The sequence below is a fragment of the Myxocyprinus asiaticus genome, chromosome 22 (genome assembly GCF_019703515.2).
Source record: "Myxocyprinus asiaticus isolate MX2 ecotype Aquarium Trade chromosome 22, UBuf_Myxa_2, whole genome shotgun sequence".
NCBI classification, from domain to species: domain Eukaryota; kingdom Metazoa; phylum Chordata; class Actinopteri; order Cypriniformes; family Catostomidae; genus Myxocyprinus; species Myxocyprinus asiaticus.
This window is the reverse complement of record NC_059365.1, coordinates 21,233,304-21,261,187: the sequence shown is the minus strand read 5'-3', so window position 1 is coordinate 21,261,187 and position 27,884 is coordinate 21,233,304. Positions and strand designations below refer to the sequence as shown.

Here is a 27,884-nt window from a genome sequence, read left to right as displayed (position 1 = left end):
GCGAAGTCTGCGAGCCAGGCCTTCTCGTCCAACATCAGTGTCTGACCTCACAAATGCGCTTCTGGAAGAATGGTCAAAAATTCCCATAAACACACTCCTAAACCTTGTGGAAAGCCTTCCCAGAAGAGTTGAAGTTGTTATAGCTGCAAAGGGTGGACCGACGTCATATTAAACCCTATGGATTAAGAATGGGATGTCACTTAAGTTCATATGCGTCTAAAGGCAGATGAGCGAATACTTTTGGCAATATATATACATATATATATATATATATATATATATATATATATATATATATATATATATATATATATATGTATGTATACGTGTATATACATACTCGCTTTAACACTTTATTAGGAACACCTGTACACCTACTTATTAATGCAATTATCTAATCAGCCAGTCATATAGCAATAGTGCAGTGCGTAAAATCACACAGATATGGGTCAGGAGCTTCAGTTAATATTCACATCAACTATCAAAATGGGGAAAAAATTTGATCTCTGTGATTTCGACCGTGGTATGATTGTTGGTGCCAGACGGGCTGGTTTGAGTATTTCTGTAACTGCTGACTAGAGTTTACTCAGAATGGTGCCAAAAACAAAAAACATCCAGTGTGCGGCAGTTCTGCAGACGGAAATGCCTTGTTGATTAAAGTGGTCAATGGAGAATGGCCAGACTGGTTCAAGCTGACAGAAAGGCTACAGTAACCCAGATAACCACTCTGTACAATTGTAGTGAGCAGAATAACATCTCAGAATGCACAACACATCGAACCTTAAGCCGGATGGGCTACAACAGCAGAAGCCGACGTCAGGCACTTTATTTGGACAATAGTGTTCCTAATAAAGTGCTCAGTGAGTGTATTACTACTAGCGCCATTCCCCATCTCCTGAATTACTGGCAAATTCTATCAGACATTTTTGCATTAATTCAAATGTGTTCACCTTTCCCTGTGGTATTCCTACTACTGATAGCGTGTTGTGCAAGCAGTCTCTGAGACACTGATGGTGAGCATGATTCAGAGGTTGCATTTTTGCTCTAAATTTATTACTCCACTAACGTTTTGGTTTTAGCTGGGGTTTGGGTTACGGGGATTAAAGTTAATAAAATATGCATTCTTGTTGACTGTATTACATAATTTAGAACTAAAATACAACTCGCTGTGGTGCCACCATGTGGATGTTTCACATCAACAACACTTCCAGCTTCAGCCACTGAGGGCAGTGGTTCAAATTTCAGTAAGCACAGACCAATTTCACCAGCAAAACTTTCAAAGTTCTGTTACCAAATTCACATTGTGATCAGTCTATTTTTGCACACAGTGCCATTTCAGTGCGAGACAATGTGTCTTTTAATTCTTTTGATATCCAAACAACAGTAAAATTGGATGTTTATCATTATCAAAGTTCAAATCGCAATTACAAAATTTTACAAAATAGTCACAATAGAAAATTGTCTCCAGATCGTGCAGCCCTACTGTATAGTATGGATATCTGAACATTTCATGATTTATTCTTGCAGAAAATATTTCCTGCACATTTCCTGCAAGTTTAGCTGATCATTATCACTTCCCAACTTGACACATTTTAGTTGCTGGTTATGTTTTTTCCATCACACACAAAACCCTTATTAAAACCGAGTTCCTAGTCTGCTTTATCGAGCCAGGCACTTTTTTTTTGTTGTTCCTGGCTGTCGCCTTGCTCTCTTTCTCATGAGGTTTGTGAGAACACTGTGCTGATGAATCTGATCTCAGACTGGCAGTTCTTCCATGCAGCCAGCACCGTAGCTGAAACAATGAGATCAGGGTAGAAGCATGTGCCCTTGCTGTTTTAGACATTTTCCCCCAGTTAAATCTGTTTAGACTAGAGCGAGGAAAACACTTGCTATGTAAAGTGATTGTGCAGTAATTAATTTATTCACTGACTGAATGTTTGAATGGCTGTTACTCATCTTTAATAGGAAGGCAATCAACCCAGAACCTCAACTCATCAATACAGAGAAAGCGAGAGAGATTATTTAGGTACACCTTCGGCTTATTATAATGTAAAACACCAGGCCCAGAGCTGTAGTACATGTAGCGTGCTACAATTATAGAATATAGGGCAATTTATGGTCTCACAATACAAAATTTGTTGCCTTTGCCTTAAAGAAATGTTTATTATATATATATATATATATATATATATATATATATATATATATATATATATATATATATATACAGTATATACATATTGTTTCTTTTAAAATACTTTTTCATGTCCATGCTTAAATATGCAGAGACAACTATAACTAGTCATTTTTAGGTTCATTTTCCTAAAAGGTGGCTTTGTTGCACAATTAAAACATTACTCTTTTTGTATGAGCATACTGACCAGCCCAACACAGCAACACTGGTTTGACCAACCTATGGAAGACAGGGGGAGTGTTCAGGACATTTGTTTGAAAATAGTTTAGGTTGACCATACATACTCTTTTTCCCGGACATATCCTCTTTTTCGGACCTTAAAAAAAGCATCCGGCCGGGATTTCTACATTTGCGAAAATGTCCAGGATTTGGCATTAGTTGCATTATGATGTGCATCTGGTCTAATACTTCATTGTGTGTGTGCGCATATTTGCATTGCTTTAACCCCTCTTTGTAAGTCCCGCCTTCTTGCACACCAATTGGTCGATTATTAGAGGCTTGCAGCAACTATTGGCTGCCTGTCAATCTCTCCGCGAATGCGCAAAGCGCTGTTGTGTACAGCATCAAACTGTTGCTTGACAGTAGCAGCAAATGACAGCTGAGTGGAAACAATGCCCAAACGAAAGTGCAAATATACAGAAGATTTGCACAAAAAATTCCCATGCTTTCATCCAGGTCAAGATCCGTGGGAAGCAGAATGTATAACTTGTAAAGCTGGCACTTATGTGTCAGTTGCTAATAAAGGTGCAAGTGATTTAGAAGCACACATTAGCTCTGCGAAGCATAAAGGGTCAGCAAAAGGTGAAAGTTCATCAGGTAAATTAACGGACTACTTTTTGCGACCTGGTAACATTGCTATCACATTGCTTCATATTCCATGGCCATTCAAAATAATAGTAATAGTAAATGAAGGTACACTCATGGCATCAAATATTTTATTTGAGTACATGGACATTGTGGCAGGGTGAGCAAGAGACAGACACAGTGGGTGTGGCGTCAAGCCTCGGAGAGGCATTTACTGGAAACAATAATAGACGTAAAATGTCCAAAAGGGGTAATAAAGTGTCCAAGGGGAAATAGTGTTCATAATAAAAGGGGGAATCTGGCATCCTCACGGTGAACGGGGCTCCGTAAAAGGGGCGGGGTAGTGTTTGTAGGAAAGCCCAGGCATGGGCTGGGTCAGTCAGCCGCTCACGCTCCCCTCCAAAGTCCACGGCACGTGGGGCGGCGGTGTCACTGGCGGCCTGTCTTCCCAGGCCTGTGGCAAGCATGAGGGGAAGGCGGCCCGCATCTAGCCTGTCGGCTGCAACGTGAGCAGTTCACCCCCGGCGACTCATTACAGTGTCCGGGGGTCCGAAGTACGGGTCTGGCAGCACGTCCACTCGTCCGATCCCTCCCAGCTCTGGTCCTGGGCATGCGAGAATGCCAGTGTGTGCACATAGAGATTTGAAGCCGGCTCCCCGAGAAGAGGTGTGCTCTGCATTTTAAAGACAGCGGTGATGAAGCATTATTCCCATCAGGTGTGCTTCATTCACCGCTGACTAAATGAGGCTTATTAATTATGCACCTCTTCTCACTCTCCCGCTCAACTCCCGTCGTGAATGTTGGAAATTTTTATTTATTTATATATATATATATATTTATGTTATGCTAATAGAGTGTCTTTTTCACTGTATTAAAATTTGCATTCATTGTAACACTGTTTTGAACCCTATTTTTGGAAAACCAGAATATGGTCACCCTAAAATAGTTGTTATTTTTGCAATTATGTTTGGTGTCTCCTGAGGCACATAACATACATCACCTTTAACAATAGACTCTTAACATTTTGAAAAACATATAACCTGATAATGTTTGTTACTTAGTCGTGCCTTTTTGTTTTTTCCCCAGTAGTACCCTATCAGCAAAGCTCATGCAGCAGTGAACGGCGCTCTGGACCAATCAACTGCTATCGCTGCCGGGAGGTGTGCAAAGGGGAGGTGGTACGAGTGCAAAGTGTACACTTCCACATTAAATGCTTCACCTGCCAAGGTAAGAGCATCTTGTACATAAACTATGCATTGGTTAAGCTTTTAATTATGGGAAAATCGTGCATACAAGCTTGGGCTTGTTTCAGATACACTATCCAATAGATGCTATTTGGTAATAGCATTTCCTTAAGAAATCAAGAGTACTCTTTGGCTCTGACCTAATAGCAGTTTGGCATCCTTGGTGGAAGTAGTGGATGTCTGATTTAATGATTCTGGCTATGCTCCTGGGAACCCTGAGCTGTCTAAAGTATGGTCCTGCTGCGTAATGAGATCCTGTGTCCTCACATCATTAAGATGTAAGCTTAGTGATGCCGCATGGCAGTGTCCTTAATTATCAGTGACGTTTGCGGTGTCAAGAAATTAAAATGCAAAATTAATGTGAATAAGATGTGACCAGGCACCATCACCTTTAGAAAACGTTGGGGGGGGGGGGGGGGGGGGGGGGTCTGTTACTATAGCCTTTACTTTACTATTACTGTAGACTGTGTTATGTGTATAGAGAGCTGCGGAACTGCAGCTCTGTACATATCGTAAACGGGTCATTCCTACAATTTGGTGACATTCCGGCTTTGAAACTTTTGAAAAATAAAACATACTTTTTCAAATTTCTTCATGTGTTATCATTACAGGGACATATTAAAGATTGTGTTTGTCGTACTGGTCAAGCTAAATTACTAAAACATTCAGATGTCCATCCAGTTAAATGGGAGGCATCAGGGTCTACAACAACAGGGTGGACATTCAGTGCATAAATGAGCCAGCATTTATTTTTGTCAAAGATGTTTGATGTGCAGTTTTTGAGACATGAGGAAGTGACACAGTGCAATAGAAAAGGATTTCAATTATTTAAAATGTAACTTTTAAGCCTACAGTTGTGTGTAACATTATAAAAAGGCTTTATTCTTTTTAACAAGCCTATCAAAATTGTAATCGGGTGAAATTAAACAATATAAATAACACTTGTAATGGAGACTTAAATGTTAAAAATTGGTAGGAATGACCCATATTTACAGGCGTTCCTGGGCGAGACACTGCTTAACATTGAACAGCGCAGATGAACGCAAAAACATGTTCAGTGTGAACGTCCCCTACTAAACTTAAAATGAAAATCTGTTTAATACAACAACCAGGAAGAAGAGAGAAAGGGAGAGAAAAGGCTTAACATGAAAATAGTGTATTTTTCATTGGATTAGTGTCGTTGTTTTGGCAGTAAATAATGTTTATCATAAGGGAAATGTAAGAAAATCACTTTAAGTGTTTTAACTAAACCTGTACTACTGTACTTTTATTATTAATTAATGCAGTAATGCAGTTTTTCTTACCCCTCTCTCTCTCTCTCTTCCAGAATGAGCACTGACATATGCAATAAAATGTAATGGCAGGTCATGAATAGGTGTGTTTACTGGTGTTTTAAAATCCCAATGGTGGGAAACAATTGATTTTGATAAAAATTATTTTGCTTCTGACAATAAACATGACAGAGGACATCCACTGATTGCCACTGATCTTTCCCCCCAGCCATTTCTGTCAAGTGTAGAGTCCGTGTAAAGCAACATCTGATATCTCACACAACTCACGTGAAAGGTGTGTGTGTTTCAGGTTTACTTTTCTCAGTGTGTGAAACATTCTCAGCAGTTTGGGTGTGTAACGCTAAAATACGGGACAAACGGCATTGCGTATGAATTTTATACAGAATGCAACTTTTTGATCCTTAGAAGTCGTTATGCGAAAACCGCCCTGGGAAAAAAGTCAGCATATGGCATATACGTGTGTATGGCCCTGACTACACCACTGGGCTGTACTATATTTTTGTAAAGTTTTTAAGGCTGTAGTGTATTTGAGTTTTTTTAATGTTATACTTGTGACACTCTTCCTTGCTTACACTTTAACTGGTGTTTCCACATGGTCTCTGCGTTGCATTTAAGGAGTTGCTGTGGTAACTATGTGGAGGGGCACCCTACCCCTGGTTGGTGGTTATTCTCAGCAACACTATCAAACCAACAGGCAATAGGAGCCACCCATTGCAAACCCTAGAGTATTATTAGGGGGATGAGTGGGGCTCATAGATGAAGAGACAGGGAGGGAGAGATTGAAAGAGAACGGAACCTTCCCTCCCTCCATTATGACATCACAAGTTGCCTTGGAGCATATGAAGTTACTCAACAATAACAATCCTTTTCCCCTTTGCTTCCTCAAACCTGCCCACTCTCGCTCCACTCCCCTTATATCCCCTGATAATTGCCTTGAGCAATAATATATATATATATACATACCGTATACTGTATAGTTAGGACCAGTTTAGCATTTATTCCACCTGTATAAAGTCATTAAATCACTTATCATTTGGCAAAACCACTGAGGACAGTAAATACAATAATACTTTCTTTTTTCCAAAACTTTCCAAAACTAATTCTTTATGATTCTCATCTCAGCTTACTCAGTATGTACGTAAGTGTTCAAAAACACTCTCCACTTCTAGCTCTTCTTTATAAGCTGATTGTTCTCTTGACAAATACCCTGTATGATCTCTCTCACATGTCCCTGCTCTGTATGCCTATTATGTTTTTGTTTGTTTACTGATTTTTTTTATTTTTTATTTAAATGTTGCTGCCTCTGCAATTTACTGATCTGAGTGCTTTAATTGCAAAAGGCATTTGAATATGCCATGGCTATTGGAATCCATGACTGACTTGGTAACCAGTGTAAAAATCAATAGCTTGTATTGGAACTATTTGGTTTGGGCAAAAATCAAATAGACTACATTGGTTGGCTTTACTTCACAATATATATTTGCCAACAGCAGAAGATGGATGAAGAAAAGGAGATGTCTTTGTAATTGTAGTCTAGCTAATTGTAACAGCAAGCACTCCTGCATGCAGGATGAAATATGTGGGCCAAGGTCATGTACTGTAGATACTGCTGATGTAGAGGGAGTTACAATGGAGCTGTTTCTACAGGGATTTAAACAGGGTTTGGCCATGAGAAGAAGGTGATGCTGTACACACAGGTACAGTATGAGACAACCAGCTGTTTCCAAGGACACACGATGACTAGTTTGTTTAACAGGGAGGCAGCCAGGTATTATATGACTCTCATCACTGGTACTCACTTTCTATGTATACACATACACATGTCAACAATCACAAAGATAAACTGTCATAGAAGTTTTCAAACGTGAAAACAATACAAACATGGTGCTGAGACTGACGGCCCTTCATTTCTTAAATGTTTTTACTACTGAAATGTCATGTCAATTTAATGGTTAAACGCTGTGAAAAGAAACTACTTTGTTCTCTCTGTAGGATCAATAATTGTGTACTATCAGCTGCTATATTTACACAGGGAACAGAAAAGGGATTGAGTTATTCTTAACAAAAATAAAATGAATCAAATTAACACAATTGTCTGTTCTGTGTGAATACAGTTAATAACATACTTCTTCACTGTACCTCATGCTCTCCCGGCAAGAACTGATGTGGTTGTCAGTGTGGATAATACAGGGAGACTGACGGATGCTCGTTGTCATATTGTACTTTAACACACTGTCACGGTTTATGCAGTAAACATAATATTAATCTATAGAGAAATGCTCCAAGATCACAAGCAAGGAAGTTAAGGATGCACGTCTGTGGTTTTTATAGGCCTATATCACACTTCCACGTCGCAGAGCGGATGCTACACTTAGTAGCGTAAAACAACTTCTGCTGCAGTCTGTTTTAATGGAGGTGTTCACAGAGTGGAATGGCCTATTTTATGTACAATGCATCTCAAATACTTAATCTAAACAGACCTACCTCACCTCACAATCATTACTCGGGGATAATGAAGTACAGAAAAAAACGATGTCATGTTGTTTTATTATTTTAAACAGTATGTATGTGAGCAGGGACCAAATAACGTATAAGTATGTTTTTTTATTAGAGGAATGCAAGAATATAATGCAAACAAGAGTACATTTACACGTTAAAGAGCATTAGAACAAGACAAGGGTATAGAGTAAGTCACTATATATATATATATATATATATATATATATATATATATATATATATATATATATATATATATATATATATATATATATTCCGAGTAAAGATTCTACAGAGTATTTGCGATGGTACTGATCACATTGCTTTCATGTATTTACTTTGGATAATCTCCATGTATAATATAAGATTCATTAAAAAATGTTCAAATAAAGAAATGTTTCCATCCCAGAGTCCGATTACAGAAATTATCTGGTTAAATCGTTGTAAATGTGTGGTTATATCCTCGTGGTTTGAGTACGATGACTGAAGCATCCACTTCCGAGTCGCGACCAAATGCAATGTAAATAAAACATAGAGATGAAACCGACCCAGTGTCTACAACTGTATTATATTCACAAACAGGAGATGAGCATGCTGCAGTAGTGAAAACAACAACACTTAAACACTGTCTCTTCGGACTTGAGTGGAGCACAATAATCCTCTGGGAGTAAGCTGAACAGTGCGTGCTGCTCCTTGTGAACTGGGAAAACTTTGCACTGATGATTGTCTCTCTCAGATACTATTACTCATTAAAGTGCTAGATAACACATGATGAACTGTTAAAGTTACTCCAAAGACACGATTAAACGGCTGATGTTTACTGCCAAGCGCATCCAAGTTGGCTTAATTTATTAAGAAATACTGCGATCGTTCGTAGACAGATCGATGGGCAGATGTTTGGTTACGCTACTATTCGGAGCCAGATGTGATGACATGCAGACTGTGATAAAGGCCTATTCTGTGTTGCTGACAGGACTTGACATGCAGCGCGCAAGTGGCAGTGCACCCTGTAGCAGTGGATGACTGTATAGACAGTCTTTTCTCTATCTGCTGGCGTGATTACTGTATGCATTAGTGCTGAAATTGATTAATCGATGATCAATAAGCTTAAGCAATCAGATTAGTAATGATGAATAATCAATCATTGATTATTTATTAACATCCCAAGTTTAAAATGGTTTAAAACCTTAAAACGTTCTGTTTGTTTTTTAGATTTAAATTAGATTTCGAATCCCAGATTTTCAGTGTGGTCTCAGATTTTTGAACCCACTGTACATGCACATTAAATGCACATGCACATACACACACACAAGGGCACATTTTATTTGCTTCAGTGCTACCATTATTGTTAAATGTGCAGGCACAGAAAACTCATTAAATCTCCATTTGGTTGTGCATTTATTTCCCCTATTCAAATAAAAGACAGATTGAAGACTAACTGCACTGCAGGGGAAGAAAGTCACACACTCATCCTGACCCCCTGACTCCTCAGTTGGCTCTTCATTTGTCTCTTTCCTGCATAAATGCAAACAGACTGTTGATATCATAGAGATATACAGTAGATATTGTGGCATAGTTGTTTGTCTGTCATCCGTGACTATCTGCTATAGAAGACATATGTGTCAAGACAGATTTGATCAGATTTTGACAACAATCAACATCTGCAACAAGGGGTCATGAAATACTCTTTTTATATATGTGTGTGTGTGTGTGTGTGTGTATATATATATATATATATATATATATATATATATATATATATATTTAAGCAATATCACACAAGCAAGAGTGTGATATGGCCCTACATCAGCACTGTGATTACCTACGGCACTCGGCCTGCGGCCGAATCACAGCAGTGCTGTTTTAGGGTCATATAGCACGATTGCGAGTGTGATATTGCTTATATACAACAGTTCAATGAACAAGTAAATTAAATAAAACTGAGGAAAAACTGAGTACGGTCATAAAAACGCATTTGTACATGGAACTACTTTCTTACGCGGCGGATCAGAATCTGCCGTTGCTGGTTCAAACCGAATGATCCAAGCCTTTGTTAGTAATTCAAAAATGTCACTTCAGAAATAGTATCAGGGCTTGTGCTGTTTCTAACAAGTTATTGGATAAACAAGGATGGATGGATGTGTGTGTGTGTGTGTGTGTGTGTGAGAGAGAGAGAGAGAGAGAGAGAGAGAGAGAGAGAGAGAGAGAGAGTCCGAGCATGTGCGATCACCTGTTGCCACTCACAAGTGTAAATGCTGTCAGCTTTCTGAAGATCAGCTTTCTCAGTGGAAAAATAGCCGTCCAAGCAGGGGTATTTCTCCTCATTTCGTGGTAGCCGGTGCGCAAGAGTCGATCACTATAGAAACCGCAATGTCCTCCATTTTAAACAGTTTGTCCACTCCAATGTGGAAGGTCCAATAAGAGGTAAGCGCCTTCAGTTTGTGTAATTAATCTGTCTGTTGGTCTCTCAGCTGTGATGAGCCGTAATGCTGAAGTTGTTCGTTTAAAGCCATTTAAAGCTATTTCCAGCTTTAGTAGTAGTAATACAAGCGATCATATAGTGCTGTATGTAAACACTGGCTGACGCGGATTCACTTCATGTAACCTAACTGGCTCATATTACACATAAAAATGATCTTTTGCCACCACCTGCTGGCTAACATGTATTGTAAAAAAAAAAAGACAAACCGTAGCTCTTAACACATCTGCACTGAGAACGGCGAACACCAGCGGAGTGATACACACACAGTAGTGCTCATGGAATGTCTCTCGTCCAGTCAGATTCGAGGACCGGAACTAACTGTTATATATATATATATATATATATATATATATATATATATATATATATATATATATATATATATATATATATATATATACATGTATATATATAATTTTACTATTTTCCCTGAGGTCTACATATAATGTTAGTAATTTTATTTTACTTATTTTCTGCACCAAAACTATTAATATAGTAATATATGATCATTTTCCACTCTGTCTCTGGCCCTCTGTCTGAAACTTTTGGTTTTGGCCTCAGCATCTCCTTTAAACTTCAATGTAAATGCACACTGTTATGATTAGCTAAAATTGTGCAGCCCCTCGAATACAGCCATTTATATTTGAAACTAAATCGGAAGAAAATAAACCAGTTCCACAACAATAAAAAAAAATAATAATAATAATTCAGGGTTTACACCTAACACACACTCAACACATTGCATCCAAATGTATCAAACCGTTCACTTAAGCACAACAGCACCATAAACTACACTCACTGAGCACTTTATTAGGAACACTATGGTCCTAATAAAGTGCCCGACGTGGTCCTCTGCTGATGTAGCCCATCCGCCTCAAGGTTCGACGTGTTGTGCATTCTGAGATGCTATTCTGCTCACTACAATTGTACAGAGTGGTTATCTGAGTTACTGCAGCCTTTCTGTCAGCTTGAACCAGCCTTGCCATTCTCCATTGACCTTTCTCATCAACAAGGCATTTCCGTCCATAGAACTGCCACTCGCCGCAGTTCGAGAGAGAGCTACAGGCAGCTGCCCTGAATGCGTTTGTGTTTATGTTTGTTGCTATGTATGCAAGTTGCTATTTAAATCCATTTAAAAAGAAGTAAATATTATGTGTGAACAGCGTGTCGTTTTCAAATTTTTGGAGAGAATATGTTGGAATCTTTTCTCAAAACCACAAACTGACAGCATGCGCTTTTTAACTAGAGATATGGAGTATGTACTTTATTTGCATGAACATTGTCAGTTTGTCTGAGTGGTACGTCATGGAGCAATAAAGCTCGCCTACACTTGTCCATCACTAATGGATGACTCACAGGTACAAGCACCATTAAAAACTATAAGACTTAAGTTACAGTTCCACTTAAGGTACTTCGCTCTCCACTGCTCTTGTGTGATAAGGGCATTGTTCTGAGGCACCTGTGGACATTATCTCAAATTGGCAAAGTAGGACCTCAAAATCTCATTTGTGTCATTGATCAATCATTGTGGTTGCTTGTGATGTACTCTCAGCACTGGGGCTCCACAAATCCACCAATCATGAAGCCTAAGGTCTTGAATCTTGAACTTTTGTTAAATTTACAGGATGCCAAACATGTTTACAGATTGAACTTGTATAAGACCCTACTATAAAACCAAACTTGATTCAATGTGGGGGTTTTTTCAACATGAACTACACTATGTAGAGAACCATAAACCTTTTGCAAATCAGTCATCATCTGTGAATTGAGCTGTATGTCAGAGTAATCGTAATTTACCAGTGAATATGAGCTACTACAGTTTTGTCATAGTCAAAAAATTCCAAACAAAGATGCAACTCATGAACTGCATATTTACTTTACTAATCAAATAATGCTTTTCAGCACTGCTTTTTCTGAACAGGAGTGACAGCTTATTAAGATGTCTGTCAAAACAGGAGTCCCTAGGAGTTAATTGGGTGTGTTAAATGTTGTTTTTTTTCTCCTGGCATGTGCAGATTTTATTCCAAACAATATTGACAAGCCAGTCTGGTTTGCCAGTCAAATGGAGAAAAAAAATACCTACAGCAAGCCAAAGTAAAATGAAATTGTGTTCTGGTCTTGGTTTTGTCAGTCTTTACCTTTGGAAATGATGTCTGTGTATGATTGCTTTTTTAACTGATTTGGTCAACTTTACAAAGAAAGTTGTATACGTAACAATGTACAATATGTTTGCATCAATAATTGTTGGTTAATGTTAATTTCTACATACTGTTTACTAGTAAATATTTACATTAAAAGATATGTTAACATTAAAGCATTATGTACTAAAATCAACTTATATTGAACAATATTATATTTATAAAATATCATGAATAAAGATTAGTAATTACTGTATAAAAAGAAAAAGAGTAAATTGTTTATGATACCCTGATGTATTAATGTGAACATCTAGAACCTTAATGTAAATTACTAAGCAAAATCAGTCATTGAATTCAAACACATGGCATTTAGTGTAGATGCAAGTCACATCCCTCCATTTATGCAGAAAACTACAAATTCTTAAACTTCCCTAGGAGAAAAGCAAACTAACAAAGCGTTTCCTTTCTAAATGGACAGAAAAATGTAAAGTGCTCTGATCATTACCGTCCACTATAAAGCGACTGTGTTGGACACAATACAAGGGTCAGTTTGTGCTTGTGCAGTGTGGAGCCCCTCTCTTCCTGAGCTGTCAGCTGGTGGAGGAGGTAGACTGAACGGGATGTGAGATTCTCGTAGCTATGGCAACGTATGCCCGTCCAATCATTAAGCCCATGCTGCAGTTGCTGGGGAGACATTCTCCCATAGAAGAAAGGATAGTGGCAATATCAGGGACAGAATTGCATGTGTCTGCCTGAAGATATTGGTGAGATGTCAGGGATTAGCCTACTGCATGAAGTCTATTGTAACCTCAGGCTGAAAAGGTGTGCCATCTATACATTGATTTAGAATATATATGCATTTATTCCTGAATATGCATTCATTCCAAATATAACTCATGAATATGATACATTGGTTTTAATTTAAGTGTTATAGTTTCCATATACTTTAGGCTCATGTTACAGAAAAGTTAAGTACTGTATATAGAGTAAAAACAATGTAGATTTAAAGAGTTCAAGACATAGTTGTTGTACCTGGAGGGCCTTTGCTTTATTTGGCATTTTTCAGACAGGTTAGTAGGTTCAAGAAAGCCTTGTAGAGGGATAGAATCTTAAACAGAGACAGTCCTGTTGAAAACATTACACAGTATCTGTCTGTTTAAATCAATGAACTTTAAATCAAGTTTAGAGATCATATATATTGGTCACATTCTGACCAACAGAGTCTGGCATTGGAATAAGAGATACAGTAATAGCAGCAATGTAGTGGAATTTGAGAGGCTGATTTTGTACAAAGTTAAATAAAATTATATGCAATTTGATTAAGACATTTCCACGTACATACAGTTTATGAAAGATGTCTTCACATCTAATGTGTTTTGATTTTACTTAAAACTGACTAAATGTTAAATGTCTTACCAGCAACAATCTTAACAGATTGTCAGAATTTTAACAAAAAAATACTGTTATGTCATGAGATATACTGTAACAGTGATAAAAATTATTCATACCACCTAACACTAACATGATGAGCAAGATAAAACAACCTACTCCACTGCAACCTAGTCTCATAGAATGAACGTAAATTTACTTGTTGAATTCTACGTTTCCTCACAATTTCCTGGTGAAATTAACAGTAGAGGCATTACAACAACTGTGCGTTTTATTCACTTTCACACAAATTATGACTTTGTAAACACTTATTTTTCACACTATTACTCACACACTGCTATGTTATGGTATCTAAACACTTTTACTATAACGCATCATTTGAAAAAGATACATTTTAACCAGTGGTGTAGTAGTGACTGAAAGATGGGCATACTGTGATTTTATCGAGGCCCCCCCCCCAAATAAAAGTTGTAAGAAAATTTTATTTTTCAATACATTATTAAATAATAAGAAGAATTTATGGTCCATTGTAATCATAGTCTCATTTGAACTTACAAAATGTATGTCAGGGTAAGTGTACAGTACACTATTAAAGCTTGATATTAAATATCTATTTAAATTTACTGGTTTGATTAACGGTTAATTAAAAGAACAGTTTATCAAACCAATCAATTTAAATAGATATTTAATATCAAGCTTTAATAGTGTACTGTACACTTACCCTGACATACATTTTGTAAGTTCAAATGAGACTATGAGTACAATGGACCATAAATTGTTATTATTATTTATAATAATATTCGTATTAGTTTATACTTACTCTAATTAATAAACTAATACGAACATAACCTTATACAAAATAAACTGTTAAGCATTGTATAGGTAATGACGGAGTGTCGTAATGTTCACGTTAACACGTATATTACTTCTTATATCTTATCTTATATTACTTCTTATCTTATTAGGCTATTTGTTATATTTGTGTACAAAAAATTACTTACTGTGTATAGTGAAATAGCTTTCATATTAAGAAATATACACTACCGGTCAAAACTTTTGAAGTACTTGACTGAAATGTTTCTCAAGATCTTAAAAATCTTTTGATCTGAAGGCGTATGCTTAAATGTTTGAAATTAGTTTTGTAGACATAAATATAATTGTGCCACCATATAAATTTATTTCATTATAAAACTAAAATTTAATTTAAATTTACTCATTAAATCCTCCATTTCTTGCTGTTACTCAATGACGATCCATCAGCCTCCACAAAAGACCATCTGGTTGCTCATTGGAGGGCCGTGTATGGCCCTGAGGGGACTAATCACTTCCTCTTATCTCACCACACACTCACTCCATCTTTCACTCCATCAAAACAGCACATTAATAACAGTTGATGAGCTTTCCATTGGCACTAGCAAGGTGGGAGAGAATCAGCAAAGTAGGCAGAAAGAGACACAGACAGGTGTAGACATGACGATGAGGTGACCATCATGTGCTGAGCCACGTGCTGTGCTGTGTACTGTAGGCCCCATTTACACCTTGCATAAGCATGTGTTTCATTTCTGAATATTTTGTAGCTGGATTGCACTTACACCTTGCAGTCAAATGCATCTCATCCGATCAAAGTTACTAGCGCAAAATGTAAAACATTGCTTACATATTACATCAGAGGCTGTGGTAACTGAAAATTCTCCGTCTTTTAGTGAATTTAAAAAACATTGATGGATTATTTGTGTATTTTGACAGCTGCCAAAGGTAAATTTCGGGTTACCGAAGCAAATTTAATGATATTCATTTCTTGTTTGCCGCTTTGTATATGATTCTAATCCAAAACGCGAGTGAAGGCTGGTTTCACGTAAGTGTCGCAGGTGATTAGAAAACAGGAGAGAAACGCGAGCGAGTGGGGATTTGAGGAAAGAGTTGAGATATTCCACTTATATTCTAATGGAATAATTTATGGAATATTTTTCATTGTTCAGGTGACAAGATTGCAAGACAGTAGTGTCTGTTATGTTCTTCACATTGGCTTACTTAACAGAAAAAAGACAAGAACCCTCAACATAGCGCTTGAACAGCGGATGACTGTAGCATAAACTCATCACATAATTAATTACTTACGTAGTTATATCTGGATAATGAAAACACGTGCATTTTCACCTCCTTTGAATGTGGTCAGAATCCGTTTCTGACCACCTCTGAATGTGGTTTCAGTGATCCAGTCACGATCCGATCACAATGCGTCTTGGGTGCATCTACACCTGTAATTTAATGTGTTCAAGTCCAATCTGATAGCAATCTGATCACCAAAAACACGTTAATGCATGGTGTAATAGGGCCAAAGATGCTCATCTCCAACCCCATCCAGGTGACAGATCAGAATACTGACTAGGGATTGTTTAAAACTGCATATTTTCAAAATCAAGTAGTAGCTGGTTTGCCTGAAGAACTAGTCGAATAATTGGAAGTTTTTCTGGGCATTTATGTAAGACGTGTTCTTACGTTCAAAAGTAGCTATGGAGCAGAATGGACTGGACCGGAATGTCTCGATAAGCATTTTTAAAAGTTTACTGTTTTTAACTTGACATGTCATCTTAAAAATACAACACTAGCTAGATGCTCATAAGAACAGTGCAACAAACTATCATGTCACAGTGGCCAAAGATGTCTGTCTGCATGTGCACTTTAAGGCTGTAGCAGCTGTGTTTTAAAGAGGATGAATTTAAAGACGCAACTTATCTCAGAGGGGTTTACAGTGCGTACATTTTAAAAGCTTAAACACAGCATTAAATAACTTTACTAACTTAATAAATAATTAACTTACAAATTAAAGCAAACCATTAAAAAAAAAAAAAAAAAAAAAAGGACTGGTTGGTTGTCTAGCGACCATAGTGGCCTATCCCTAAGACCCATCATGTGATGTTCCTGTGCACGATCATAAATTGCCAAACGGATTAAAAACAAATGACTGCGTGTAATAACAGGACACTCTTTCATACAGTATGTGAATATAAATACTTGTATATATATCATAGGAAATATATTCAGAAGGGGTACTGACACTAAAATATTCAGCTGTAGTATGAAAGAAAAAGGTGATTTTTGGATCAGAGACCTGCAGTGTCTAAATCAGAGAAGGAAGACGGAGACAAAAAGAGTGAGAGTGACGTCTACCTGTCTCTCTACCCTACCTCACTGGCTCACAAAGAGCTGAGGAAATGAAGACGATAAAATGTAATTGCACTGCTTGCTGTGATAAAAAGAGAATGTTAAGAAGAAAGAATGGAGGGGCAGAGGGTGGAGGAGAGATGAAGGAAAGAGGGGGAAGGGATCGGGGTGGGGGTGGGGGATGGAGGATTTGGGGATGAGGCCTGATGGGGTACTGGGATGTTCAGTTGAAGGGAATTTTAATTGCATCTGTTGGCTGCTGATAAATACATAATCAGCTACCACCCCCCCACCCCGCCAGTCCCTAATCAGTTTTGTTTTAATGAGAGGGAGATCTGAGACTGTGAGACTCATATAGAGCTTCTGTATAAATTATGCTTCCAGAACTAGCTTCAAACAAGTAGGCGTGGAAGTTCAGCTGGAGGAGTTGGATGTTGTTTAAAGATTTTAATAATAGCAATGAGATTTAAAGGTATAGTTCACATTTCTTCACCTGGAGAGCTAAAGGAAATACTCAGAGACTTAAAGGTGTATAAGACATAAAAGTGCTAAAAGCGATTTTTTCATGTAAAGGTATTCAAAAAATGTTTCTACTCCCTAATAGATATTAATGAAATAAGTGTCATGAGATAACTCACTGGTCTCTGTGACCGCTCTAGACTCTGAAAACTGCAAACAAAAATGTGTCCTTAGGCCACGGGCTCTAATGCTTTCTGCCTGTCAATCATTTTGTGCGTTCTCATAGTATTGTAGTTGCAGCAAATGATTGAGGCTTACTGTCATTTTTATGCCATGTTATTCATAATAAATGTCATTTGAGGGCACTAGTTTGCTATTTTTGTTTTTAACAACCGTTTCTGCATGCTGTTGGTCTCAATAAAGCTCATTTGGTGTCTTTGGAGTACAGGGTTTTGGAAAGAGGGGGTGTGGCTAATCCCAACGGCTCAGTCTCTTGGAAGTAGAATGGCTAATATCACTTACAGCACCTTTAAGTCTTCTAAAGCCATATAATAGCTTTTTATCACTAGCAGTTGCATATATTTAAACTTAAAAAGTACAAATATTGTCCACTGAATGTATACTGTCAGATTTTTTTTTGTGTTTTGACCACAGAAAAGTTTGAGCATTGTGCTGTATTACACATATGATCCAACCTCTTTACAAAAGTCCTGTAAACTAAATAGTGAACTCTGAATAGGGTGGCCAGACATCCCGTTTTTCCTGAGACAGTCCCGTATTTAAGCACTTTTTCTAGTGTCCCGACTTATTTTGCAAAAATTGTGTTTTGTCCCGGATTTCCCCTCTCCTAAAATTTCTCTATCGCCTATGCGGCTTTCTCAGTCACGTGAATATTCTAATCAAAGGTAGCCAAGGATACGGCTTGTAAAACCAACAAAATCACACCGTGTTATTTGACAACAGTTGCAGATGCGGATGCACCCTCTACTTCGCATTGATATGTGCCTAGGTAAGGATACATCAATTTCATTTTTGCTGGGAGAGGGCTGTCCCATTTTCCACAAGCAAGAATCTGGTCACCCTAACTCTGAAAGTCACACAAAGTTTTTGCTGTTGTGAAGCTGGTATTTAGGAGGGCTGAATTTACTCTCTATGTGGTCCCAATTTAAAAGCATACAGTATTTTTCTTCCATTATCAATAACTCATATTGTAAACATAAAACTCTCTTTTCCACTGTTTATCACTGTCTCCACATGCATCTGTTGAGCTATGTGAATAATTTCTCCAGTTTTTCAAAAACAACCCTTCTGAGGCTACTGAGTAGTTTTTTTTTTTCTCCCCAATTTGGAATGCCCAATTCCCAATGCGCTCTAAGTCCTCATGGTGGCGTAGTGACTCACCTCAATCCAGGTGGCAGAGGACAAACCTCAGTTGCCTCTGCGTCTGAGACCGTCAATCCACACATCTTATCACGTGGCTTGTTGAGCGCATTACCACGGAGACATAGCGTGTGTGGAGGCTTCACACTATTCTCCGCGGCATCCACGCACAACTCACCACGGGCCCCACCGAGAGCAAGAACCACATTATAGCGATCACTAGGAGGTTACCCCATGTGACTCTACCCTCCCTAGCACCCGGCCAATTTGGTTGCTTAGGAGACCTGGCTGGAGTCACTCAGCATGCCCTGGATTCGAACTCACGACTCCAGGGGTGGTAGGGCTGCTGAGTATTTTGAATTTTTTCATATCCACCCGGTCACACAGGTTGCTGAGTTGATTAATAAATCACGCTCTTCAACGTGCCATCTTGACCCTGCACCTACTTCTCTCTTTAAATGTTCTCTTCATGCTATCACTATAATCTATCACCTGATTAATACATCACTTGCTTCTGGTATTGTTCCATTAGCTTTAAAAACAACCGCTGTTTCCCCTATACTCAAGAAACCTGGTGCTGACGCATGTGTATTGGAGAATTATAGGCCTATTTCCAACCTTCCATTTGTGGCCAAGATCCTTGAGAGTGTGGTTGCTTCCAAAATTCAGGAAGTCTAACAATCTCTTCTAGCCCTTTCAGTCAGGTTTTCGCCCACTACACAGCAAGGACAAAGCTCTATTAAGGGTAGTAAATGACCTTCTCATTTCTGCAGAGACAGGTTCACTCAACATTCTTCTTCTACTCAATCTTTGCTCAGCATTTGACATTGTCTCCCATAAAATTCTTCTTACTCATCTTTCAGCTATAGGCATCTCCGGCACTGCTTATCATTGGTTTGTATCCTGTCTACAAGATAGGCAGCAGTTGGTCTCAATACAGAATTGCAAATCATCAATTGCTTCTGTTTTAAGAGGGTTTCCTCAAGGGTCAGTGCTGGGCCCCCTTCTTTTTGTAATTTATGTCCTTCCACTTGGCGAAATTATATGGAAACATGGCCTTAGTTTCCACTGTTATGCGGATGACACCCAGATTTATGTTAGGTGTAGCTCCTCAACACCATTCCCACCACCATCATTATCTGTGTGCCTCCATGATTTAAGACATTGGTTGGATGATAACTTCTTGAAGCTCAATGCGGAGAAGACTGAGATTTTGATAATGGGCCCCAAATCATTAGTATCATGGTGTTCAGACCTTATTTTGGATGTTGATGGTACTGCCATTAAGCCCTCTCTTGCTGTTCGTAACCTTGGGGTGATTTTTGATACATCACTCACCTTCGAGGCTCATGTAAATAATATTATAAAGATGTCAATTATTCATTTACGCAATATTGCCCGTCTCTGTCCAGTACTCAATACGAATGATGCAGAAACAATAGTCCATACGTTCATTTCCTCTAGATTGGATTATTGTAATTCACTCTTCTTTGGTTTACCCACTAAAACCCTAAATCGCATACAATACATCCAAAATTCTGCAGCTAGATTTCTTACTTCCAGTAAAAAGTCTGCACACATCACTCCCATTCTGTGACAGCTCCATTGGCTACCAATTACCTATCGCATTCAATACAAGATATTCTTGATAACTTTCAAGGCTCTACACACACTTGCTTCTCAGTACATCACTGAGTTGCTTCGCCCTTATATTCTCACTCGCACACTACGGTCTACTGGTGCAAATTTCCTGTCTGTCCCGAAGTCCAGGTTGTCTTCAATGGGAGGCAGGTTATTTATGAATGTTGCTCCTTAACTTTGGAATGCTCTCCCACAACCCCTTCGGGAACTCACCACTTTCTCCTCCTTTAAATCACATCTAAAAACTAATCTCTTCACTCAGTTTTATCACTCGGCTGCTTGTTAGGGAGATTTTTTTTTTGTTTTTTTTGTGTGTGTGTGTTATCTGTCCATTTGCTGTATTTCATGTATTTGCTCTCATGCAAAGCAACATTGGGTTCAAGAAAGGTGCTATATAAAATAAACGTATTATTATTATAATAGTAGTTACGCCAAGCCATCAAATCCCCTAGTGAATTTTCACCAGCCTACCAAGACACACCCTACACAACAGGATCTTGAGGAAAGCCACACTACACCAAGTTGCTATAGTCATTACTGTTAGAATTGACATTATATTTCGTAATCTTGCTTTTTACATGGCATGGAGATTATGTTTGCTGTGTTATCTAAAAGTAACTTTGACAGCCACACAAATAAGCAGTCTCACACCTCAGGCATTTTGTATGGGACACTGCAGTCTCTAGGGCAACGGTGGAAGGTTTAGGTTTCCTATGGCAACTGTGAAAGAGGACATCCCTCCCAACAATCTCTCAGCCAATGAACTGTGGTTTTGAAATCCTTTTATCAGTGTAGAAATGTTCTTCACTAATTACTCGACCAGTCCATTTAAAACCCATTTAGATTTTTCCAATCCATTTTATTCAATCATAATTGTATTTTTGGTGTTTTTTTTATTTTTTATTAATTCATTCATATGACACACTTCTATGGAGATGGTGTGATATGAAAATTTAATATTGTGGTGCGGAAAAGAGAATTCAAACAACTCCAATCTATGACAGATGGTATAGAATGTGTAGAGGTGTACATCTCTACATACATACAGTACATCTCAGCAATTACAGTGTAAGCCCACACATCTCATAATGGACTAACATGTCTGGGAATGTGGTGTCATGGTACAATCCAACTACTTTCATGAACTTAATTAGTATATGTGGCCTTGCAGCAACTCTGCAGGGGGCGGTTCATGACTTTCTAAAAGCCCTCTCTCATATTGTTCATGCTGTGCTTGAAGAGCTTCATCGTCTTCATTTTTCCAGTTGAGTTCAGGATTATTACCCTGTGGTCGGGGATACAAGAAGAAGCCACGGCTCCAGAACAAAGCACGGGCCCTCTGGGTCTACATTCGTGCTGTCTCTCCCTCTTACCCTGTGCCCTCTCTCTAAAACTCTCTCACTACTATTCAGCATGAATGCCTTTTTGCTGTGTCTGACTGCAGTGCTGTCAGTTTAGGAACTCCATGAGCCAACAACTCCAGAGACCTGCATTCACTAAACGGCAGTGTTTCCCTGGCATTCAGGTCAAAGTTAGCACATATTGTGCCTGAAATGGAGACAATTAGAGAAAAATACCATTGATGCTTAGGGAACTGATGTCTCAAAAAGCTATTTTAACACACTGTCTGCTTTCAGTCTGGTCAGTCAGTGTTTTTTTGTCACAGTTCCCTGCACTAAAAAACAAAACAATTTTTTTTTAAACCACTATAAGCTGGTTTGCTGGTCTTAGCTGGGTTAAGTTGTTTTAGCTGGTCAGCCAGCTGGTCTCCCAGTCTGACCAGCTGACAAGTGTCCAAAACCCCTTTTAGACCAGCACACAGAATAGCATGACCAGGCTGGGAAACCAGCTAAGACCAAGTTAGGATGGTTTAAGCTGGGGTTTTTTTCCTCCAGCATTTTCTGCATTGGAGTTTGTGGTTTTCAGTATTAGAACTGTAGTATTGAGGTAGAAATGTTAATGCTCTCTGTCTCTGTAAGTTATTTGAGCTTAAAAGGCTTTTTTATTTTTATTTTCCATTAAGGTTCAAATATCATGTGCTGCAGAGTTTATTGCAGGGTTTCAATCCATTTGGGCCATTTGAAGCAACATGCCATTGTTTTGTGGTTGTCTGAAATGTGGCTGCCTGGCAGTGTCTATCAAACACACATGCACACTCAGCAGGGATATAATTTCCCTGCACATGTGGTTACACTGCCAAAGACTTCAGACTTTGGAAAAAAAATCCCTTTTGAAGCTGCTGGCTCACATTGAAGAGCTCATACCCAGTCCTAATGCCCAAAGGCAGCATAACTATTCTGCTTCTTTTGGTGTTTTGGCCCTTTTTATAATTGATTGGCTCACATTCTCTATTCACAGATTGCTTTGTTGGATTTAGGTCTTTATTCCACTTTTGTAGGTCATCAATATGCAGCTCAAAAGCAAAATATACATTGTATGATGCAAAACAAATAAATAAAAAAGAAAAAATAAATCACCTACAGTGGCACCTAAAAGTTTTGGACACTAAAATCACACTTAAAAATGTCAGAATGTCAGTGCAACTGGCATTTATGTGACAAGATATAAGAAAGATTGCTCAAGCACGCTATTATCTTGAAATCATTTGGTTAACCCTTTAAAGCCTGAGCCCAAAATTCCGAAAATTCCATTCTGTGCCAGAATATGATATTCATATCCATATTCATATTACATTCATATTCATATAACATCACACACCTGAACGGTATATACCATATTGAAGAGAAGAACTAGGGCTTTCAAATGATATAAAAACGATTATTTAAGGCTAATCAACCTTTATCAGTAAGAGTTCACACAGCAATTTTTACAAAAATCTTCTCCGGCCACCATACTTCATCAGACAACTGCATTTTCAACCATTTTAATTACAAGCTAGAGGGAAACTTAGAGTGTATGAAATATACATAATTTTGTGGGCAATGTAGAATAGCAGACAGATTAGAAATATAATCTATTGTTTAAAAGTTATGACCATTCTAGTGATTAGTGGGAAAACAGAATAAAACAAACATTTAGAATGTTAAAATACATTTCACATGACCACTCCTCAAATACTCCTTTTGAGCACCTGTAATAATGCATTGAGATTACACCTGAAATTGAAGGACACAAACACTGAAATATACATTTTATGTGTTCAATAAAACACACACTTTATTTAATTTGAACATTTGAATTGCACACGAATTACACAGCAAAATATACAAAATCAAACTTTCGAAATATCTACAGTAAATACATTTTTAATAAAGAGTGCAGGAACAGAATATATATAAATTCATAAATACTCAACAACTGCAATACCTGTGGAGAGAAGAGAGGGAGAAAAGAGGAGAGGGGGAGGACAACAACACCAGTAAACACAGCCCAACCTAGGCCTCTTCACGAAACTGGTCACACTCAGCTGAGTGCCAAGAGTGAAAACAGTTCCTATCGCGAACCAAGCAAAGTCTTTTGCCATTACATTCCGGTGCACATCAAGCTACTTTAGTTTTATTTTCGGACCTACTTTTCCGATAGAATAGCCAACATCTCTTAGAGGACTCTTAAATTTAGGGACATGGGCTGTGTGGAGTGATGACGAAGGAGGGACTACAGGCTTTAGTGTATGCAAAGGGAAACTTGTGTGAATATCGATACCTCCCAGCTGACAAGCCAGGTTTTCTCTGAAATCTATCTGGGTTAAGTTTACCGGTCTATGCTCATCACCTGGAGCCGCATGAATGTGTTGCCATTCCTTAAACAATATGAAACTATTGACGACGGCAATGTCTGTGAAGTAAAAAAAAAAGAGTCTTCCACCACTTCTGAGTTTTTTTAAGACGTCGTAAGATTTTATCATTTGGTCTGACCTATCAACACCTCCCATGTTTTTGTTATAATCGCTGATGACAGTGGGCTGGAGGGCTACTTCTTTTGTCCAGTCGCCATCATTTTTTACAAACCTAGTAATTTCGGTTGAGCCATTCGCATTGTGGAAATTGGAGAGGCATGTAACTGCACGCGTGTCCTTCCACTGAATTACAAGTATATTCCCCTCAATCCTACACCACCTCATATCCCCACGAGCTGTCTTGCGTTCCCATCTTTAGATGTCTTTAAATTCTGCAGGAAACAGTTTAAGATTCACCCTGCATGTCCCACAGGCATTAGTTCCCATTTCTAACAAAACCATAAGATCTGGGGACGTGTAAAACCAAACCAAACATTGTTGCCCTGGTCTTTGAATGGTTGCGGTAACGATTCAGCTACTTCGGTGGCCAAGTCAGTGACACGCCCATCATGACTACCTGTGTAAACATTAAAGTCGAGAGTATACCCTAAGTCTGATGTTGCAATTACCCATAATTTAAAACCCTACCGAGTAGGCTTGCCCTTCATGTATTTTTTTAATCCTGACCGAGCTTTAGACTTGACCATACGTTCATCTATTTCGAGATTTTGGTTAGGCTGCAAGAGCTGCTGGCATTTTTGTTTGAGGTGGTCCATAAGATAACGGAACTTCCTATGGCGATTCTGATTATCCTGTGTGGTAGGGTCTACAACATGTAGAGCTGCTAAAAGAGCCTTGTTGCGGTTACGTGACATAAATCCCCTCACGCACGAGCCCTGAAGTGACTTGGTTCCCCAATGACGATGGGAATCAGGGAGAACTGAAAACCCCATGTAAATGAGCAACCCAAGAAATTTGTAAAATTCATTGGGGGTCATCTCCATCCAAGCTCCTTGGTAGCTGGAATATGACGGACAGTTTAGGATGAGCTCCTACCCCTGACGGTTTGTAAAGCTGCATATCTCAGCAACTACAACCTGAGTAAAAAACAGCATGAAAAAGTCAATTTCTTGCAACATCATATTGGAGGTTGACCGCACAGCCTGACGCATGCTACCTAAGTCAATACCGAACGAACGGCTAGGCTTAAATGGGAGAGGTTTTGGTGCCTGTGAATCGATGTCTGAGTACGAGGGATAAGAAACAGAGTCAGGGAAGCGTTTACGCTTTCTAGCTGACTTGGGACATGTGTGAGAATGGCTAGCCATACCCAAAATAATAAGAGTAACAGTGTTAGTGTTACTGTGAGTATCAGTCATATGAGAAATAGAAACAAACAATACAAACACATTCATACATACCCAGTTGATGGTCTTGGCTGGGGATCAGGTTCCATCTCATCCTCCATCTCCTCATGGTCCGGGTCTTCCTGCAGTAGTTCCTGGTCCAGCAGATCTTCCTCCTGTGTGCTCATGCCCTCATGAGCCATGTCCTCCTCTGCTATGAACCTAAGCTCATCAGCAGTCAGCTGCCTCCTCCTCTTGAGGGTGCTGAGCAGGGAGCCATAGTCTCTATCCATCTCTACAACAGAAAAAAATTACAACAGTTGTTAGCCAGAAGTGTGTTCTTTGCAAATATGTACACTGAATAGTCACCAAAGGCTTGCAGACTAAGCAGAATGTCCAACTGCAGACAGCCCTTTCACACTTTCCTTGTGAACAGGAAGCTACACACAATCTAAAATCATGTCTGTGTGATGGATGGGTAAGGCTATCTGCTAAATTATAGAAAGATATCTACCATTTTTTTATTACATGGGAAAATCAACAAGCTAGATAACTTATCTAACTAGCAGGCCAGCTTCCAGGCAGGTCTGAACAGCGTCTGCTCTCTGCCTCACATTACTTCAGGTGGATTTTTCACAAGCGACAAAATTGGCAAATTTTTTTTTTGATATTTAGTTAAAAATGTACATAGTATTGCTAGCTAATGTTTATTTAGCAAGTTTCACAGAAACTGCCAGAAAAAGGTTGATATAAAAAGAGGCTCACCGATGACGGTCATGTCAGTTTTTCCAGAAAAAACCTAGCTAGCGCTACTCCTACAAATAAATGCTTCGTAACTAAAAAAGTTTGACTATCTTCCACAAGCGACAAAATTGGCCAAAAAAGTTATTGATATTTAGCTAAAAATGTACATAGTATTGCTAGCTAATGTTTATTTAGCAAGTTTCACAGAAATTTGATTAAAAATAGAGGCTAGCTGCCTGTCCGATGAATGCCGACGGTCATGTCATTTTTTCCAGAAATAACTAGCGTTACTCCTACATATTAAATAACTTGTCTAACCTCGAAAGATCGCCTCAGTTTTCAATTTGAAGCAGTAAGTCCAACACTGGAGGTAATCTCCCGGCGTATCCTCTCTGGCTCCGGTCAGGCAAATGGAGGATGACGCAGATGACGATACATTTATTATTCATGTCCAGTAACCCCTTAACCAATCATATGTGCTTTTAGCTTATATTGTTATGAGTATCTGGCAGTTTTCAGAAATAAAATCGGTGATTGGACGGCGAAGATACTGAGACAGGAACCATGGGAATAATTGTTCCCAAATTTGAACACTCTGGATGGTAAGGGTTAAAGGCCATTTCAGAAATTGCTCAGAAAAGTGAAGGTAGTTCTGAGAAAATATCTAGCATAATTTGTTTATCGATGCCACTTGTTTTGATATTTTGTACACATTTTTAAGTGTAACTTAGGGTAAGTGTACAAATACTTTTTGCAGTCACTGTATATACACCATGATCTTTCTATATACGACATTTAACATTATTTGCATATTAATTTGTGATCTTAAACCCATTATTAAACTTCTCAAACTGTTTAAACAGGGCCGTCTTCAGATTGCTGTCTATACTAGTTACAATTAGTGCTCTTTGCTGTTTCTAAAGATCCTGGTTCCTTTTGGGGTTAAAATTATATCCAGCTATTTAGGGTCACAGTAGTGCAGCAGTTCAGTCTCATAGTGATGGCATCAGGATAGATAAGCTGTTTGAGATAGTCATGGTTTTCACTTTTGCATTCTTTAGGGTTTGTTTCAATCAGTAGCCAACCAATGAGAATCAAACAGACTTTATTGTAATCAGTAAGCTTCAGAATTCATCTCCTAATATGCTGTTATTACTCCTAATGGCCTGTTAGAGTTTCACACCAACATGGGAATCTCAAAGCACCTTTTCTGTCCTTGTGGCTTACGGTGCAAGACAAGTTAGATGATGCAGAAATGACTTACGTATTAATGATTTATAGTGACACATTTAGCAAAAGGCAATCATTGCTAATTCTGCAGGCCAATAACAGCTGTCAGTGCAGGAATGATGGATACCAAGGGCTGTGAGA

General features: G+C 38.5%; 1 protein-coding gene across 7 annotated transcripts in view; it reads left to right on the top strand.

Moving 5' to 3' along the window:
• Nucleotides 1-27,884, top strand: part of ablim3 (actin binding LIM protein family, member 3) — a 115,166-nt gene that overhangs the window by 22,827 nt on the left and 64,455 nt on the right. For all 7 annotated transcript variants that reach the window (XR_007892522.1, XR_007892521.1, XR_007892520.1 and 4 more), the window contains exon 2: nucleotides 4,088-4,225. Coding sequence is in view for 1 of the 7 variants with exons in the window: in XM_051649815.1 (XP_051505775.1) it covers nucleotides 4,088-4,225 (138 nt within the window). In the remaining 6 variants the exon portion in view is untranslated. The remainder of the gene's footprint in view (nucleotides 1-4,087; nucleotides 4,226-27,884) is intronic.